General features: G+C 41.1%; 1 protein-coding gene across 1 annotated transcript in view; it reads right to left on the bottom strand.

Annotated features, from left to right (window-relative positions):
• PAH (phenylalanine hydroxylase) overlaps window positions 1-15,208 on the bottom strand; it is a 73,880-nt gene that overhangs the window by 10,367 nt on the left and 48,305 nt on the right. The window contains exons 5-8 of the mRNA XM_017893446.1: window positions 11,513-11,580; window positions 6,363-6,559; window positions 4,060-4,195; window positions 2,933-3,002 (exon numbers count right to left, since the gene is read on the bottom strand). Of these exons, the coding sequence (XP_017748935.1) occupies window positions 2,933-3,002; window positions 4,060-4,195; window positions 6,363-6,559; window positions 11,513-11,580 (471 nt within the window). The remainder of the gene's footprint in view (window positions 1-2,932; window positions 3,003-4,059; window positions 4,196-6,362; window positions 6,560-11,512; window positions 11,581-15,208) is intronic.

Raw genomic sequence — 15,208 nt, forward strand, 5'->3', positions numbered from 1 at the left:
AGGACACCAGGAGACTGGAGAGGTGGAGGGTAGACAGGACACCAGGAGACTGGAGAGGATGAGGGTAGACAGGTCACCAGGAGACTGGAGAGGCTGATTATAGACAGGACACCAGGAGACTTGAGAGGTGGAGGGTAAACAGGACACCAGGAGACTGGAGAGGCTGAGTGTAGATGGGACACCAGGACACTGGAGAGGTTGAGGGTAAATGGGACACCAGGAGACTGGAGGAGGCCAGGGTAGAGACCACTAGACGGGGCCAATGAGGAGGCTACTGTAGTCACCAGGATGAGAAATGATAGTGGCTGAGACCAAGTTGGTAGCAGTAGACATAACTGAAATGGTCAGACTCTACACATATTTTGAAGGTAGAACACACAGGATTTTCTGGAAGATTCGTTGTGGTGTTAAGAGAGAAAGGAGCTGGTAATGTCCCAAAGTGCTTATGGTTTGATCAGCTAGAAGGGTGGAGTTCCTGTGAACTGATAGAGAAAAAGCTGTCCTGGAGAAGGTTTGAGAAGGAAGATCCATAACTCAGTTTTGGACAGGATGATAGAGATTTCTTATAGACATCCAAGGGGAGATGTTGAATAGGCAGTTCAATATGTAAGTCTGAATTTTGGGATGGAAGTCTTGGCTGGAGATATAAATGTGTCCATCATCAGAGTAGAGATGGTATTTAAAGCAATGGAATTGAGTGAGATCACCAGAGGAGTGGGTGTAGACAGAGATGAAGACTATGATTAGACTCACTTTGAAGCAAGAAGCTACATGGTCTGTATCTCTGTATCACTCCCTGGGCCAAGTCCAGAGCCTGGTTCGGATTAGGCTTATAAAATGCTTTCTGATTTAGAGTGAATCAAATTCAAATTCTTAGCCTGGATCTGCTCTCCTGACCCTCAGCCATCTCCAATCCATCCACCCGCCCAGACATACCACAGTCTCAATTCAACTAGAAACCACTGATAAATCCAAGACCAAAATGACGCCTTGTTCTCTTAGTCACTATTCTTTGTGAGCCTAGAGCTTGCCTACAACAAGGGGCCCAACATCCCTGTGCTTCAGTTCCACTCCATCCTGTACTGTAGTGGGAAGCAAGTCCTCCCTCTGTTTAAGAAGGAATGTTCTCAGGAAACTTTCAACACGTCTCGCTGCCTTGGGACCATCCAGATCAAAATTGGAACCATGTGACACTGATGCCCCAGGAGCTCCTGTTTGTTGACTTGAGTAACCATCCACTCTTCTGTGGGGTTCCCCAAGTGGAAATGGCTTAAGAAGGACTGCCATTTAGCCTCTGACTTCATAAACTAGCTTCTAGTGGTAAGAATAAAAGTTTCCTATTCTTCAAGGAAAAACTGATTGTTTTGGGGCCATAGTAACAAATCCAGATTTTAAAACTGTCCCAAGCAATCAAAGATATCTTGGCAGCCTAACCACACTTCTGAATGTCATTGGTGATGCTTCTACAGTTAAAGTTCAACTAATCCCTAAACACTCCCACTTCCAAAATTCCAACAATCTTTGAACTCCATAATTCCTCAAACCTCACATAAAAGTAATTTTTCCTTTTGTTTAGAGAGGCTGCATCTTACAAGTACAGTTTTCCCTCACTTAGCAAGCAATAAATTCCAGTTTTTTGTTTGTTTGTTTCAAATATTTACTGGTAGCTTCTTTATTTGACCGTGGGAATGTTTATTTCTTCCAGCTAAGGGAAAATGCCCATTAAATTCACACATGATCCCATTATTCTGAAATCCCAATACTTGGCTCAGCATTTGCTCATAGGTCATTCCATTTGATCCTCATGCTTCTTTGTGAGGAAGCTGGCTGGTGGAGAGGGCTTTTGACTGATCCACATTTATTAGAAAGGTGGCACAGGGTGGCTGATAATGTAACCCCAGGTCATACAACTGGTTAGTGGCAGGGTTGGAGCCTCGGTACATCAGAACACCATTCAACCTTCTCATGACCCCAGCTACCAAACCATGGTTTTAGGCTGCCTCTCAGTGCCTGGAGAGAATTAGTAGAATTATTTTACTCGGCCCAAAACTTTCTTTTTTGGCCAGGTGTGGTGACTCTTGCCTGTAATCTTCTCACTTTGGGAGGCTGAGGTGGGAGGATTGAGGCCAAGAGTTTGAGGTCAGCCTGGGCAACATAGTGAGACTCTGTCTCTACAAAAATTAAAAAATTCAGCCAGGCATGAAAGCACGTGCTTGTAGTCCCAGTCACTCAGGAGGCTGAGGTGAGAGGACTGCTTGAGCCCAGAAGACTGAGGCTGCAGTGAACCATGATTACTCCACTGCACTCTAATCCAGCCTGGGTCACAGAGTGAGACCCTGCCATAAAAAAAAAAAAAAAAAAAAGCTTTTTTTTTTTTGAGCTTGTTAACCATTGTGAAAGATGAATGAAATTCTAGGTTGCAGGGTTGCAGCTTTGATGATGGTGATAAGATATTCAGCTCATTTTTATTTCTTTGTTAACTGTAAGTCAGGGTTTCAGCATTGAATTCTTGGCAAATGTCATCTCACTTAATTCAAACATATACACAAATAACTGCCTGACAAGGCAGAAAGTTACAATGGACCTGAAAAGGTGAGGGGAATGCACTAAGAGATTAGAAGAAGGTGAGGTAGTTCCTGCATGGGCATCAGGGAGGCTTTCATGGATGAAAGGCTCTAGCAGGAAAAATGAGATTAGCACACTGAAGAACATACATATAATTCAGAGGATGAGTGACGCACCAACACCATGCTTGATCTCTGAAATGGGTATTTAGCTTCCCAGAACCACACACCCATTTCAGGTGGGATCATAGAACTGTACCTGGTTTCCACTCTTGCAGAGGGCATGAGGGCCCCTCCCTGGGCTCAACTCATTTGAGAAACTCAGGTCACAGACCTATAATTAGAAGGCTAAAAAATCCATTCCTTACCTGGGAAAACTGGGCAAAGCTGCGATCTGAAAACAAGGGCACATGTCCCAACAGCTCATGGCAGATGTCACTGAAAGACAGAAAGCACAGAGAGCTTGGAGGGGAGGAGGTTTAAGCCAAGCCAGACTCAGTCTTTCCAAGTGAGGAATGGGCAGAAAGAATGGAAATAACTCTTTTAGGCTTATGATCTCTCTCCCAGGAATAACTGATATGCAGAGGTTGGGATCAGAAAAGGCAAGGTACAAGATAAAAAGAAGAAAAGGAAGGAAAAATAAGAGACAGTACAGAGCAGGGCACAGCAGCCAAGGGTCTTAGGAGTATGCCCAGTGGGGTACAGGGCAGAAGAGATAATATTTCTGTGGACATGCTCCCATATACCTAAGCAAGTTATGAGTCATGAACACTTCTCATCCTGTCTTCTCCCTGGTATTGACTTCCCTGGGCAGATACAATATGCTCAGCTATTCCACTGGGAACTAAAGCAAAAACAGTGCTGCTCTTCTCTTAGTCTGGAGGTGGACAGCAGTGAGGGAAGAAAACCTACCTTTACTTAACATTTTATGTGCTATGTCCATTTGGAACAGGTCTTTTTGGATTTGTAGCAATGAACTTTATGGGCAAGGAAAAATAATTTTGGATGTTCTACTGAATTTTTTATAAGTTGCATAAGTTTTATCAGACTAAGGGGATAACTAAACACCCAAGTAAGAAGCATAATGGCTGCCATTCTCTACCTCTACCCAATACACAATCTAGGCAAAGAAAGATAAGAGTAATCTAGATGTATTCTTAGGAGGTATTGAGATAGCTTGTCTGCCACTTGTTCCTGTTCTCATTTGCAACTTCATAGCTTTGACTTTGGAACTTGATTGGGATCTCTCATTCTCACTGCCAAGGGAGTTCTGAGTTATTGGATCACAGGATGCCCAAATCTCTAATCAGTCTGGTCTATCTACTTGGATGGAGGAAATCTCCAGAATAGATGAGTTGTTTTTAGTACTACCAGCAAACAGTCTAGACAACTAGTCCTGTGGACCAGCCAGTAATGAACCCAAATCTCATTCTTACAGCAGGAAAAGATGGTGCTCATTGTGCCTGGCAACTAGTAGCTGGAGGACAGTACTCACGGTTCGGGGGTGTACATGGGCTTGGATCCATGTCTGATATACTGTGTGCAGTGGAAGACTCGGAAGGCCAGGCCACCCAAGAAATCCCGAGAGGAAAGCAGGCCAGCCACAGGTCGGAGGCGGAAACCAGTGCAAGCTGGGATGCAAAGAAGAAAGAAAACTCAAAGCTCTTCACCACTGAGCCAGAGGCACTAGGAGACCTTCAGGTAGTGGAGTAGCACACATAACTGCCCAGGGACATAGGCTTTGATGCTAGGCAAACTTGGCTTCAGATGTCTGCCTTGCTGCTTTCTAGCTAGGTGATCTGATCAAGTAAATTCACATTTCTGAGCCTGTTTCCTCATTTGCATAATGTAGATAGATACCTCTTAGAGATGCTCAAAGAATAAAAAGAGCTAATGAATATAAAGTACTTAGCACAGAGTCTAGCACATTGGAAACATGCAATAAATTTAGCTTTCATTACCATTTGTTAGGGTGGAACAATTATTCCCTACTTCTCCTGCTTCTAGAGTGAAAAGGGAATTTGTACCTCATTTCCCAGAAGGTAAGAGTATGGATAGATTGCTTCCAGCTTCTGTCCTGCACCTCACACAGTCCACCCCATGAGTAGCAGTGACCTGTCTAACTGAAGTATTTGGGAAGAAAATATGTATATTATCAATTTAACTCGTTCTGTACTGCTCTTTCTCTTTTGATTGCTCAGAGGACCTCATTCCAGTCTGCTCTTGGCCATGCAATGGACTGTGGTGCATGAATTGCCAGGTAAGTTTACCTAATTAAGGGGTAAAATATTAGCAAGTCCATTTGTGTGCACATCTATATCACATTCTCTAAATCGCTCAATTTTAAAGTTGACCTCTGATCACCATGTCTATGGTTCCTGTATCTGTCTCTCAATTTGTTCCAAACTTTAAAGGATGGCGACAACGACAGTGATAATGGTAATAATAGCTAACACTATATTACCTACTGTATGTAAGACACTCTTTTAAGCTACTTTATGTGTGCTACTAATTCCCACAATAGCCCTATGAAGTATACACTATTATTATGCCCACTTTACAGATGGGAAAGCTGAGACAGAGATAGGTTAAAGGTTTCATTCAAGGTCACAGCCATAGACAGTCCAGCTTCAAAGTCTGTTCTCTTAATTACTATTATGTAGCTTCCCCACTGCTAGTATTACTGTTTTATTATTCTTATTATTGGTCATGGCAATGGGAGTAATTAGCTAAAGAAGTCTTTGGGATCTCCTTGCCTCTTGCCCCCTGTTCTCTGTGTCTTCAGGCTGAAGTACACTCTGCTTGGGCCCTTACTTCACTCTTTATCTAAGAAGCAAAGACTTTCTAGTGGAAGGGACCCAAAAGGTCATCTAGCTCACCCCCAATCTGTCCTGGCTACAACTTCCCTTTCTGCCAAGTAATTTCCCTGGCTCATTGTCCCCAGAGTGGCCCATCTCTGCACAGCTCTGATATATAGAAACTTTTGTAACCTGTAGTCTGTCTCCCTACTTTTGCTTGTTCTACCTGGCACACAGTAGGTGTTCAATATGTGTTAGTTCATTGTTTTGTTTTTGCTAAATTAACATCCTCTTAGCAGAAAGAATAACACCTATTTCCCCTGGATATATACTGTATGGAGAGGCCTGCGACTCAATGTATTTACCTATTGAGCTACTCAGGTTTCAATTCAGTCCAAATTCACTGAATACCTGCTGTATATGCAAGACTGTGCTGAGTGTTTTCATATGCAGCATCTTACTTCATTCTCGTAATTTCCCTATAGGAAAAGCTAAAGCGTTGATACAGTGTCCATTTGACAGATGACAAAACTGAGGCAGGTTTACTCAGCTGGAGGGCATCAAAGGCAGGATTCATACCAAATGCACAGACTCAGAGCTCAGGGATGTTGGCACCATCCCCGAAAATAGCACATTTCTTACACAAACACACACTCCTAATTCATAACACAGCAGGAGCTACAGGGAAAAAACAAAAAACAAAAAACTCAGTGAAGCAGCTTGGGCTTTAAGTGTGAAAGAAAATACTTTTCAGGGACATGTACACAGCAAAATCCACAGCCTCAGGTGTTTGATTGAATGAAAGTGGATAAACACAGTAGAGACTGGAGGGAAGGCAGAGCACAGTGAAACTGAGTTCTTCCTGGAGGAATCAACCTGCATGCATTTCTACAATCACATGCTTTCATACTCGCCTCCACATACATCTTCCCCTTCCCTCTCCTCTGCTTCAATCCTCCCCCCACTTTCTGCAGGGTCATTGACCCTCATGTGGACTTACTCTGCAGAAATTGAGAAACGTCTTCCAGCTGGGGAATGTTATATTCATGGAAGCCACAGTACTTTTCAAGAAGTGGAAAAATGTGATTGTACTCATAGCAAGCATGGGTTTTATACAAGGACTTCAGAGTCTTGAACACTGTACCCCATGTTTTCTTTTCTTCCTCCGTGTATTCCACTCGAGGGATGGGCTGCCCACTAGAATACAGGCACAAAATAGGTGTCTCAAGCAGGGCAAGGGCACAGCAGAATGCAGGTTAGGTTAGCAGAGGGAGTCGGGGGCCAGAACCTGTGAGCTGCCATCACTTGCTTCAGTGAATTTCATACATTATTTGAAAGAGAAAAATTACACATCTTGATACAGGAAACATTACTGTTTTGATATCCCACATGAAATTGGCTAAGCAATGGTTAACCACATTGGTTAAGCAATGATACAGGCTGCATTGAGGATTTGCTCTCACTTTCAGGAAATCACTTGGTTTTTCTACTCTTCCAATTCTCTAATTGCTTACCTAGGGTAGAAATTCACTTACCCGCACAGGCCCGTCAGGTATCACAAAGGTGTAAAGTTTCAGAGATAAGGCAATAAGGAGAATGGTGGCCAGCTGGAGAATGCATTACCTTTCTAAACCAGGGCATCTAAGTCCAGTTAAAGCAAAATAGTGTATTTTTATGGTGTTAACTAAGGCAATTATACCAGTGGGCTGAACTGGATTTAATATGTAGGCCACGAATCTGAGATCCCCTTTGTTTGGTAGGCATGCACTTATTGGGTTTGATATTTCTTCTCCTGGGAAGTTATAAAGGTATTTAAATATGTGCTAAGTAAGATTCCACATTGTATACATATATCAAAACATCATGTTGTACACCATAAATATACACAATTTTTATTTGTCAATTAAATAAATAAATAAGTTCTAGATCAAGGATAATAAATATTGGAACAAAGGAGAGAAAATTTTATAAATCCATGCTAAGGTATAAAATGCCTTACACCTTCTCTACACTGAGCTTCTTCAAGTACATATGCCAGGCCCCACAGATCCTGAATTTCTTGGGGAAGGGAAGGCTCACGTACCTGGAGTCTAGTAAGCTCCCCAGGTGACTCTGATACAAACTATAGTTTAAAAGTCATTCGTTGTCAAAGTCCTTTTGAAAACCACCTGGGAATGAGCTGTGTTCTGAACAGCACAAACAGATGAAAATCGAACAAAGCCTGACTTCAAAGACCAGTGACTCTTCCCTAGGCTGCAGGCCTATTTCTCTAACAGGAACACAGAGTCCTGGACAAAGTGAGACTGTTTATCTCAGAATTATGGATCATGATTAGGCTCCAGATTAGGTCTTTCTTGCCCTTTCAGAACTGTACCTCATCCAAACGCATTAGAGCAGAGTCTTTGTTATTGTCTACAGATGAGTGGCAGGGATTAGGCAAAAAGATAGCATTTTGCTTAAGTATTGAAAGCCAGACAAGTTCAGAAGGCCTTGTGGTAGCCAGCAGTGATGGTGAAAAAAAAAAAAATCAGGTAAGCTCTTGCCCAAGAACGTGCCATTATCAAGCCTAAGAACTGATACAGGAGACAGACTTTGGAAACAGAGACTGTTCAATCCTTGGCCCTGCCATTCCCTAGCTGTATCGGCTCAGGCAATTCAGCAAAAATCTCTGAGCCTTAATCTGCAGCTGCTACATGGGCTAAACATAAGTAACTATTTAAATTTAAGTCTAATACTATGTATAAAGTACCTAGTATTAGTACTGACAAATCCTAACAATTGGATAATTGACCATTACCATTATTACTGATTCTAATTTTAAAAGAAAGGCATCTGTTATTCCTGGCACAAATTTCAAGAGATGGTAACATCCTGAGCACCAAGATGTTCTGCTGGTTGACACCTGCTGTTCTAGGGACTCAACATCTGTTCCCCATTCATCAGTAAAGCACCTTTCTGCCCTCTCAGTCTGTGAGGTTTGGGTGAGGAGAGACTCCACTCCTACCTTCAGAAGTGGGCATGTGACCAGGCTAAGCAAATTGAAATCCCTCATTCCCCTGCATTGTGCCTGGCTGACAGATGGGCCTATGTCCTAATCAGAGTCAGTGGACTCAATGCTAGAACTGTGGTTGACCTTGTTGGAAATAGACAGGACCTCTAACTGAGTTGAGGTATCAGCCTAGAGGTGCTAGGTTCCCTCTCCAAGAGAAATGAGGCCAAAGTCTGAAAGCAAGACCAAAGCAAAGGACACTAGAGTCAGAGAGGCAAATAATGAGACACTGAATCCTGGACCTGCCTGAGCCTAAACGATCCCCCTTAAACTCTTCATTTATAGTATCCAGTAGAGCTTTCCTTTATGTTTGAGTTGTTTTGCAGCTGAAAAATATAAGCTCCTATGATCCATTTTATCTATTCCTAGATAAAACTTAAAAGCCCAACCTCCACTCCAGTAATATCATCAAAACCTGCTGTAACAGTCTTTCATATGGTTCTAGACACAATTCCTGGCTCTGCCTCCAATTCACCATTTTGAATCTTTACTCTTATATGGTCTCTTGGATTAATTCATTCATTCAACAAATGTCAATTGAGCACTGTGACAAAACAGTCAATTACCGCTGCCCTCATGAAGTCCACATTTCTAGTAGAGGGAGACAGAAAGCCAACACAACTCCGTTAGATGGTGATACATGCTACAGAGAAAAAAAGGACAAAGGTATAAGGAGTTTCAGAATGGGTTTTCACTTTTGCATAGGGTGTAGAGAGGGGCATGGCTGAGAAGGTGACATCTAAATGAAAACCTGAGGAGATGAGGCCTTGGTGCTTCACTCTGGAGTCTTCCGTTTAGCTTGAACATAACTATTTGAGATTCTGATTCCACTTTTCTGCAGGTTAATCTGGTTAGCAGTCCCTGAAGTCTAAAGCAGTGACAGCTGTATCCCCTTTATGCAGGTATTGGGGCTGCTCATCCCAAGCTTGATAGCAGTGGCTCAGCACTCCCTGCTTTCCTGGGAAAAGCAGGAGAATCTCAATTCTAACTCTGCTGCTTCCTAACTGAGTGAGACCTTGGTCAATTGTTAAAAAGCAAAATCACAAACGAAAACACAAAAATGTTAAAAATGTGACACTAAACAGACCATGTAAAGGACACAGGTTGACAAAATGAGGGTAGAAACAGAAAGGAAGAGTGTTGCCTTGTTTGACCTCAGTTGGAGATATACACCTCAGTAGAATCAAATTTTTTCTCCTGCTCTGTGCAAGTCCGGGAATGACTGTGAAAGTGTACAGTGAGTATCAATTTTGAGATCACAAATACACTTAAGTAGGCAAATTCACAAAGTAGAATCTGCAAAAAAAAAAAAAAAAAAAAAAAAAAAAAAAAATAAGGATGAACTATATCAGACCCTGAAGTAAGAGACTATTTTGAAGAAGAAAGACATGGTAAAAACAGCACCAAAAGCTTAAATGACATGAGATAAAGTAAGATCTGAAATAGGCTTTGAATTTTTTAAAAGGCGAACCCTTAACTAGCTACATGACCTTCGGCACATCAGTTAATCATCTGGGATTCATCTATAAAAGGTGAGAAATTGACTAAAAAATTGTAATGTACTTCTGAGAGTCCAGCCATCTATAGATGATTTTCAATAACCTATGTAAATGATTAACATGCAAGATTGTGAGGTGATTCACCAATTTCACTCTTCTTCATAAGGTTTCACATTTCTATGAGAAGGAGGTTGAGGAGGATCTGTTTCCGCTCTCCCCAAATCCCAGCAACCCAGAAGTAAGTGAATGTACTTTCTAAGCACCTCCTCCTTGATTATATGAAGTGTACTTTCTAGGAGTCCCCAGACACTCAGAAGAGTGGCTAAAAATACCCTTAGAATTCAACAAACCTGAGTTTAAAACCTGATTATGTCACATACTAGCTACATGATGTTGGCAACTTACTGAACCTTTGTAAGCTTTGATTTCCCCATCTGACAAATAAGAAGTTATTATTATTAAGGCTAAACAAAATGATATATACAAAGCATGTACCAAAGTCCCCAGACACATAGCAAGAAGATAACAAGTATGATCTGTTATTGCTGACTATCTTAAGGACTCTTGCCTGCATCCGCTTTGATGGTGTCCACCTGACTGTGCTGGGGCAAAGGCGGGGTCAAGAGAGGGAGGTCACCGTCTTCTGTGAATCCTGCTCAGCAGGATCCAAGGCCCAGATGGGCTTAGATCTGACTAAAGACAGCACATTTTTTAATCCTTCCACTACCAAAAGTCATTCAGAAAAAAACTTTCCCTCTCTTTTTCTGGAGGTTTTTCCATGTTGAAAGTAACTTTGTATTCAGTATAGAAAGGCCCATCATCTTCTCCATCTCCCTGAGATTCTATCAAAGCGTCAAAGTACTATGCCACGAACATTCTGGACAACTTTTACGTTTCTTCTTGTGCATGTCTTTTCTTAATCCCTTAACTCAATAACAGCACTTGTCAAAACACTAAGTTTCCCATGGTGGCATTTCTGTAGTTCCTTAAGACTCAAAGGAGCAAAGCTGTTGTCTTCTCAAACATGTTTGATATTTGCATTTTCTTTTGGCTAAAATAGGATAGGAGAGGAACACAAAACCTCAGACAGGGAAAAAAAAAAAAAAAAATCCTAAAATTGTCCTTCACAGCTGGGTCAGACCAGATAAAAGTAGAAAGCTGAAGTTTGGCTGGCCTGAAATCTTGAATGATTCATTATTTCAGTAAAGCAGCCAGCTCCTTCTTGAATGTAAATGATTCTCTTTCCTTCTTCCCTGTTTAATGTGCAGAAGACCGGAGGCTGTTTTATTCAGGACTGAGGCCTTTTCTAATTACTGCAGACACCACTGAGTAATTAGACAACAAAGCTTGGGAGAGAGCAGGGCCCCAGCACAGTGGGTAATTTTGTTTTGTCTAGCAGCAATCGTTTTTTATCATATGTTATTAAAGGGAGGATTTAAACACACCCCCACACACATACACGCACGCACGTGAACACATGCACACACAGAAGGCAGGACTCTTCACGCTGGTATTTTCCATCCTCAACTGGATGAGGGCAAGGGAGAAACAGGCTAGGGGTGTGTTTTTCTCTTTTCCCTACCACAAGCAAGGCAGACTTACTGGCGGTAATTGTAGGCAATGTCAGCAAACTGCTTCCGTCTTGCACGGTACACAGGATCTTTAAAACCCTAGGAGAAAAGAGACACCTGATTTTCAAGGCTTCATAGAAAGAGGTCTGGTATCTTTGTGAATGCTTTGAACAGGGGCTCTTGAGCCATGACAGTGCATGTCTCCTTCCCTTGTTTATACCCTAAAACTAAATTCTCGGTTAAACTTAGGATAAGCTCTCCTGTCAGATATTGTGAGTGACACCTGGTTAGTAACTCCTTCGATTTAGCATGAGCCTCCTTGCTGTGGATTCCAATGTGCATGCTCCGTTCTTAAAGAATCCTCATCTGCAGCATATCTGACTGACACACTTGCTAAATTAGGCAAAGTTCATAGGATGAATGTCTATGATGAAGATATACAATATCCATTTAATTCCTGATTGAGGTATGTGTCTAGCTCTACCTTTTAATTTCTTGATAGACAAGCAGGTATATGCTTACTGCTCTTGCAATTTTTAAAAATACAATTTATTCAATATATACTATGTGCCCGTCTGTGAGTACTAGGAACTGATTTTACATATAATTCTCACAACAAACTTGCAAGTTCGACGAGTATGATTATCCTGTTCTTTCCAGAATAAATGGTGGTTCGGAGAAGTAGAGCCATAGTGAAGGTGAGGCTGGGATTTAGATCACCATCAGTAATTGTTAGCTTTTTCAACCTGGCAGGGGCCTAGCTAACTGAGAGTCTGTCTCAGGACCTAAAATGGATGATAATGGCTTCTCCTCTGAAGCTGACTCACAGGCAGCCTTTTCCCAGTGATTAGTAAGCAGCACATTTCTGAGTGAAAAGAGGCTAAGTGTGTCTTTGAGTGTTTGGAGTGGAAGTGGGATTCCAACTGATTGAAAGACAATTTTCCAAAAAAAGTTGATTGCAGTCTAAATTTCAGTAACACAAGAGACTGATGTCATTGCTGTAGAACTCTGCTGTGGTTCTTCCAAGCCTTTCCCAGTAAGCCATGCCATCCACCACTTTAGCTCACAATTTCTCTGCTCCACTGTCCCTCCAAACCAAGGCAGTAGTGAATTCAAAACAAAAGCTTATATCACAGAGTGTAATGTTTAAAGGAGCTTTTAAAAAGAGAAATATTCCCTGATTTTAGATATTGTTTTTTGTTTTGGTTGCTTGATTGGTTGAATTTTTGTTTTGGCAGAGTCTCTCTCTCTCTCTCTCTCTGATATATATATATATCAGGGCCTACCAGTAATTGTAAAGACACAGAGGGCAATGTAATATAATGTAATTTCTTCTGAGAATCTGCAGCATTGATTCTGGCACACAGAAAAAACTACAGACACTTGTTGGAAGAAAGGAAGGGAGGGAGGAAAGGAGTTAATTAGTTTATTTCCTGGCATATATTTTGGAAAATAGAAATATCCAAATGTTTCACACTTGAAAAGTGAAGTAAAACTACTACACATTTTTATTTTACTCCAAAGCTAAATCCCAGGTAAACAATGTGATTACTCTGTTTAGAAAAGATTTTATGATGCAGTTATTACAAAGTATAACTCTTCCTTTCCCTAGAGCACTGAATGGTTTTTAATCATTAATTACAGATTAGAAAGCTTAGGAATCTGAGGACTTAAAACTACTGTTGTGCCTCATTTCTACTGGGTGAAGATAAGTTGGTTTGAGATGATGTGGTTAAAAAAAAAAAAAAACTGGGCAGCATGATTTACTTTCCAAGCATCAATAACACACCATTTTAGAAACCTGTCTACTGGACTAATCAAAGAACATTTATTTGTCCACATCTCCATACTTGGGGCTCAAAATAAAAATGTAATATTGGTCAGTCATTAAGGTTTGATTGTTACGGTCATTCTCACTTGCCATTCTTATTGAATAGTTAGTACTGGATAGCCTTCTTCAGGCCCTAAGGATAATAGGTAGACTTTTGACCCTGTAAGGCACCTTGGAGAAAGGTCCATTTCTATATTTTGGTGTCGAATTGAAGAATATAAAGCCCATGGAGCCATTTGCCTAAAGGCCCTAAACTATAGAACTAGCACCTCCATTTGGATTTTGTGGCCCTGCCTAGGCTGGCAAGTTGAGATTTGAGCACTGAAGTAGGAAGCCAGGAAGAAAAGAGAATTCCTTCAATCCGTGGATTTCCACTTCATCATGCTGCTTCTAGGAATGAGATGTCCATGAACAATTCTTACCCCCATTTGCCTTTATTGTTTGTCTTTCATGTACCTTGCCTAGGTGGTTTAAAGATTTTCCACTTGTGAAAATAAAAACTAATGTAACACTGTATATCCAGTTGATATTATCAATTATGTCAATTATGTCATATATCAATTATGTTAGAGGAAATATGTAAGTATATAAATGAAATGATTAAAGAAATACACCAAACTCTAACAAATGTTACCTCCAGGTAGTAGGAAAAATAAGTAACATTAACAGTTGTATTCTTGAAAACTATTTATGCTTTTCAAGTTTTCTAATGTGAGAATGGGTTTCTTTTAGAATAAGAAAAAAAGAAAATAGCATTAAATACCCATCTCAAATCATTTTAGTGAAGTAGCAGGAGATTCACATGAGAATGTGAGAATGGGTTTCTTTTAGAATAAGAAATAAAGAAAATAGTATTCAACATCCATCTCAAACCATGTTAGTGAAGTAGCAGGAGATTCACACACTGGTACACAGGAACACACACACAGATAATGCACTATACAGATCTTCCATGTGGGAAGGCTTCTAACCATGACCCTTTCCAGCTCCTGGTTTCTAAGAAGTTCATTATCAGCCTGCAAGGAGCCCCCACCAACCAGGTTACAAGGAGTTTTGCTTTCTCAGTTACCAGTGGTCAGACATCTCTGTGGCCTGAAGCCCAGCCTCTTGGGGATTTGGCCTCGCATCCCTTGGGCTACCAGATGATCACAGGGCCTCTGTAGCTGTCCATGTGGAGCACATTCTGAATCAAATCACAGTTGGTGATGACTGATCACCCTGTCTCAATTTAGACTAATAGCATCAATTTCAGTAGCACTGCATGTAATTTATTTATAATCACCCTGTCTCAATTAAACTAATAGCAGCAATTTTGGTTGCACTGCATGTAACCAAATATGTTTTGACAGGAAAATATATTGTTGATGAAGGAGTGGCGAGGGGGAGGGAGAGGGGATAGGAAAAGACGGGAGAAAGTCAAGAGAGTTCTACAGGACGCAAGTCATGACATCAACTGAAGTCTGCATGTATTGAGAGGTATGATTTGTGTGTGTGTCGGTTTAGGGGAGAGGGCAACTATATATATGGAAAAGTCTTGAGTACTCTTGTAGACAGATATTTATTCCATCATTTCCTAATATCATAGCTAAGGTTAAACCTCAGAAGTGCTCTCTTTAGGCTAGTGAGAACACGGGTTTTAAAGTCAGAAAAGCTGTGTTGGAATACTAATTCATTTATTCACTAGGAGCATGGTTTGGGGGCGGCCAGGTTATCTCTCAGCCTTAGTTTCCTCATCAGTAAAATGAGACTGTCAATCCTACCTGCTTCATAGTGTTGTATAGTTTAAGTCAGGTAGCATCAGCAGCACATTAAGTAAAATTTGGAGCACATCGTAGGTGCTCAAAGAATGATGAATTTGTGCAAAATGGCAGGAAATCCAGAGACAGAGAAGTCTGG

The sequence above is a fragment of the Rhinopithecus bieti genome, unplaced genomic scaffold (genome assembly GCF_001698545.2).
Source record: "Rhinopithecus bieti isolate Rb0 unplaced genomic scaffold, ASM169854v2 scaffold_23898, whole genome shotgun sequence".
In the NCBI taxonomy this organism is placed as follows: Eukaryota; Metazoa; Chordata; class Mammalia; order Primates; family Cercopithecidae; genus Rhinopithecus; species Rhinopithecus bieti.